Source organism: Miscanthus floridulus, unplaced genomic scaffold, assembly GCF_019320115.1.
Source record: "Miscanthus floridulus cultivar M001 unplaced genomic scaffold, ASM1932011v1 fs_235_3_4, whole genome shotgun sequence".
Lineage (NCBI taxonomy): Eukaryota > Viridiplantae > Streptophyta > Magnoliopsida > Poales > Poaceae > Miscanthus > Miscanthus floridulus.
Genome location: NW_027096428.1, coordinates 57,206 through 60,000, shown reverse-complemented (window position 1 = coordinate 60,000; position 2,795 = coordinate 57,206). Strand labels below are relative to the sequence as shown.

At 42.4% G+C, this 2,795-nt stretch overlaps 1 protein-coding gene across 1 annotated transcript; it reads left to right on the top strand.

The window, feature by feature from the left end:
* The first annotated feature begins 88 nt into the window (after positions 1–88).
* Positions 89–2,347, top strand: LOC136530922 (pentatricopeptide repeat-containing protein At4g21705, mitochondrial-like). The gene is made up of 2 exons (XM_066523639.1): positions 89–255; positions 954–2,347. Exons 1-2 carry the CDS (start codon positions 220–222, stop codon positions 2,148–2,150), a joined length of 1,233 nt encoding a protein of 410 aa, XP_066379736.1. The 5' UTR covers positions 89–219; the 3' UTR covers positions 2,151–2,347.
* The last annotated feature ends 448 nt before the right edge of the window (positions 2,348–2,795 follow it).

Below are 2,795 nucleotides of genomic sequence, written 5' to 3'. Positions count from 1 at the left end.
GGTAGATACGGCTCTCCTCTTTTCATTCTAGGTTGCTTATTGTGTGATTGGCGCATGGAAGGTATTCGATGAAATGGTACGGGGATGGTTATGTTTTTCTTGTTGATGCTGTACATGTCCGTATCATCTGTCCCTTCGTATTTGCATTTGAGGTGTATCTGTATGATGTAATGCTGCTACAGACAGAGCCGATCATGATGTACTGCAGAAATTTCTGAAATGCGATGGGCAACTTATTGGTACAATGCTGATCAGGTGAAATATGTGAATACTTTTTTTCTTCTGTGAGCTACATGGGTAGGACTGATACAAAGAGGACAACTTGAGTTGTCGTTAGGAATTCAGGAGTCTAGAGAGATTTTGGCCTGCCCTTCAGTCATAGGTACTACTAATGTGCTGACCCATCTGTATCCACAATGCTGACCAACATATAAGGGTGTGTTTAGTTGGGGAGGTAAAAATTTTTGGGTGTCACATCGGATGTGTCGGAAGGATGTCGGAAGGGGTTTTTGGATACTAATAAAAAAACAAATTACAGAACCCATCAGGAAACTGCGAGACGAATCTAATGATACTAATTAATCGACCATTAGCACATGTGGGTTACTGTAGCATTTAAGGCTTTTCATGGACTAATTAGGCTTAAAAGATTCGTCTCGCGATTTTGCCGAGAACTGTGCAATTAGTTTTTTTTTCGTCTACATTTAGTACTCCATGTATGTGTCCAAACATGCTATTTTACTGTAGGAGGCAAAAAATTTTGGAAACTAAACAGGGCCTAAGATTCAGTACAAGCTTGGCCATCATTGCTTCATAGCACATGATTAGTGAATACATGTCCTCAAGAAGCATATATGGTCTAGGACCTAGCGCCGCAGACTTGCTGTATGCACAGTTTTGTATGTATTCTTGGCATCCCTCATTGATCATTATCTTCTTTTCACTTTGCACAGGTCTCTGAGTGGATGAATCTCAAGGGTCACGTCAAATTTCTGCCAAAGGATCATGCTATTCACCTGGATTTAATTGGTCAAATCCATGGAGTTGGAGCAGCAGAGACCTACTTCAATAACCTGTCTAACAAAGATAAGACAGAGAAACCCTATGGTGCACTTCTCAACTGCTACACACGAGAACTCTTGGTCGACAAAGCGTTGGCCCATTTTCAGAATATGAAAGAGCTGGGTTTTGTGTTCTCCACGCTCCCCTACAATAACCTCATGGGCCTCTATACCAACATAGGGCAGCATGAGAGGGTCCCGTCGGTGATGGCAGAAATGAAGAGCGATGGGATTGTTCCTGATAATTTTAGCTACAGAATATGCATAAATTCTTATGGCACAAGGGCTGACTTTTTTGGGTTGGAGAACACCCTGGAGGAGATGGAATGTGAGCCTCAAATTGTTGTTGACTGGAATACCTATGCTGTTGTGGCAAGCAACTACATTAAGGGTGACCAAAGGGAGAAGGCATACTCTGCCTTAAGGAAAGCAGAGGCAAAAATGGACAAAAAGGATGTGGATGCCTATAGCCACTTGATTTCCTTGTATGGCCACCTTGGGGACAAATCAGAAGTCAAGAGGCTATGGGCGCTACAAATGTTGAACTGTAAGAGGTATATTAACAAGGACTACACCAATATGCTTGCAGTGCTTGTGAAGCTTGATGAGATCACAGAAGCTGAAGACTTGCTGAAAGAGTGGGAGTCTAGCAAAAATGCATTCGACTTCCAAGTTCCAAATGTCCTGCTCACAGGGTACCGCCAAAAGGGCTTGCTGGACAAGGCTGAGACGCTGCTCGACGGCTTCTTGAAAAAGGGTAAGACACCTCCTTCAACCAGCTGGGGGATTGTGGCAATTGGCTATGCGGAGAAAGGTGATGTCGCCAAAGCTTATGAGCTGATAAAAAATGCCCTCTGTGTGTACGTTCCCAATACCGGCTGGATCCCTAGGCCTTCAATGATTGAGATGATACTTAAGTATCTTGGAGATGAAGGGGAGGTCAAGGATGTCGATGCTTTCATTAGTCTGCTGAAAGTTGCTGTGCCAATGAACTCTGATATGACCGAGGCTTCGTCGAGGGCTCGTGCGAGAGAAGAACGGAAAGCTGAAGAGGCAACGGAAGCTCCTCACGAGGATAATATTGCCTGAGCTGATTGTCAATGGAACGGTGTTTCAGGACTGCTGTCTGATCCTATATACTAGTAGTAGATTAAATTAGTAGTTATCTACAACCCTTCCTTTGATACTTCGTTGTTTTTATTAATTATCAGTTTTATGGTGGTGTTTGGTTCGCCATTTTGTAACATAATTATCAGATCAATGATGGGAAGCGATACCATTTTGACTGCACACAAGTCCACTTGGGTTGGAAGGTATTGGGGTTCAGGGTTAAATTGGGGTGGATTAATGTGTATGATTGGTTGATTGGTTGGTGGAGGTGGCCCGGCAATGTGTTACTGTTATACTGTGCCACTAGCTAGCGTGTTCGTGCGTTGCTACGGGACAACTAAATCTTTTGTATTAAAAACACACGGATCGCATGATAAGATAACAATACTGTTAAATTAAATACCGACGTCAAAGTGACATTTAATTCAAAAAGCAAAGTTCGTGAAATTAACACAGTCATGGAGAGCGCGACGTTGTAGGCTCACAAACTCTACTGTATAGACTTTTTCATGATACAGCTAAGATAATATTTTATATCGGCAGAAAGAATTCTACGATATCCATTTCTTTCATGCGTCAATAAATCCATGAATAAGTTTCACTGCATCTCCATATAATCATGTA

Coding starts and splice junctions, on each gene's coding strand:
- LOC136530922 (XM_066523639.1), top strand. CDS start 220: ATGCGATGGGCAACTTATTGGTACAATGCTGATCAG. Junction 256..953: donor ATTGGTACAATGCTGATCAG/GTGAAATATGTG, acceptor CACTTTGCACAG/GTCTCTGAGTGGATGAATCT.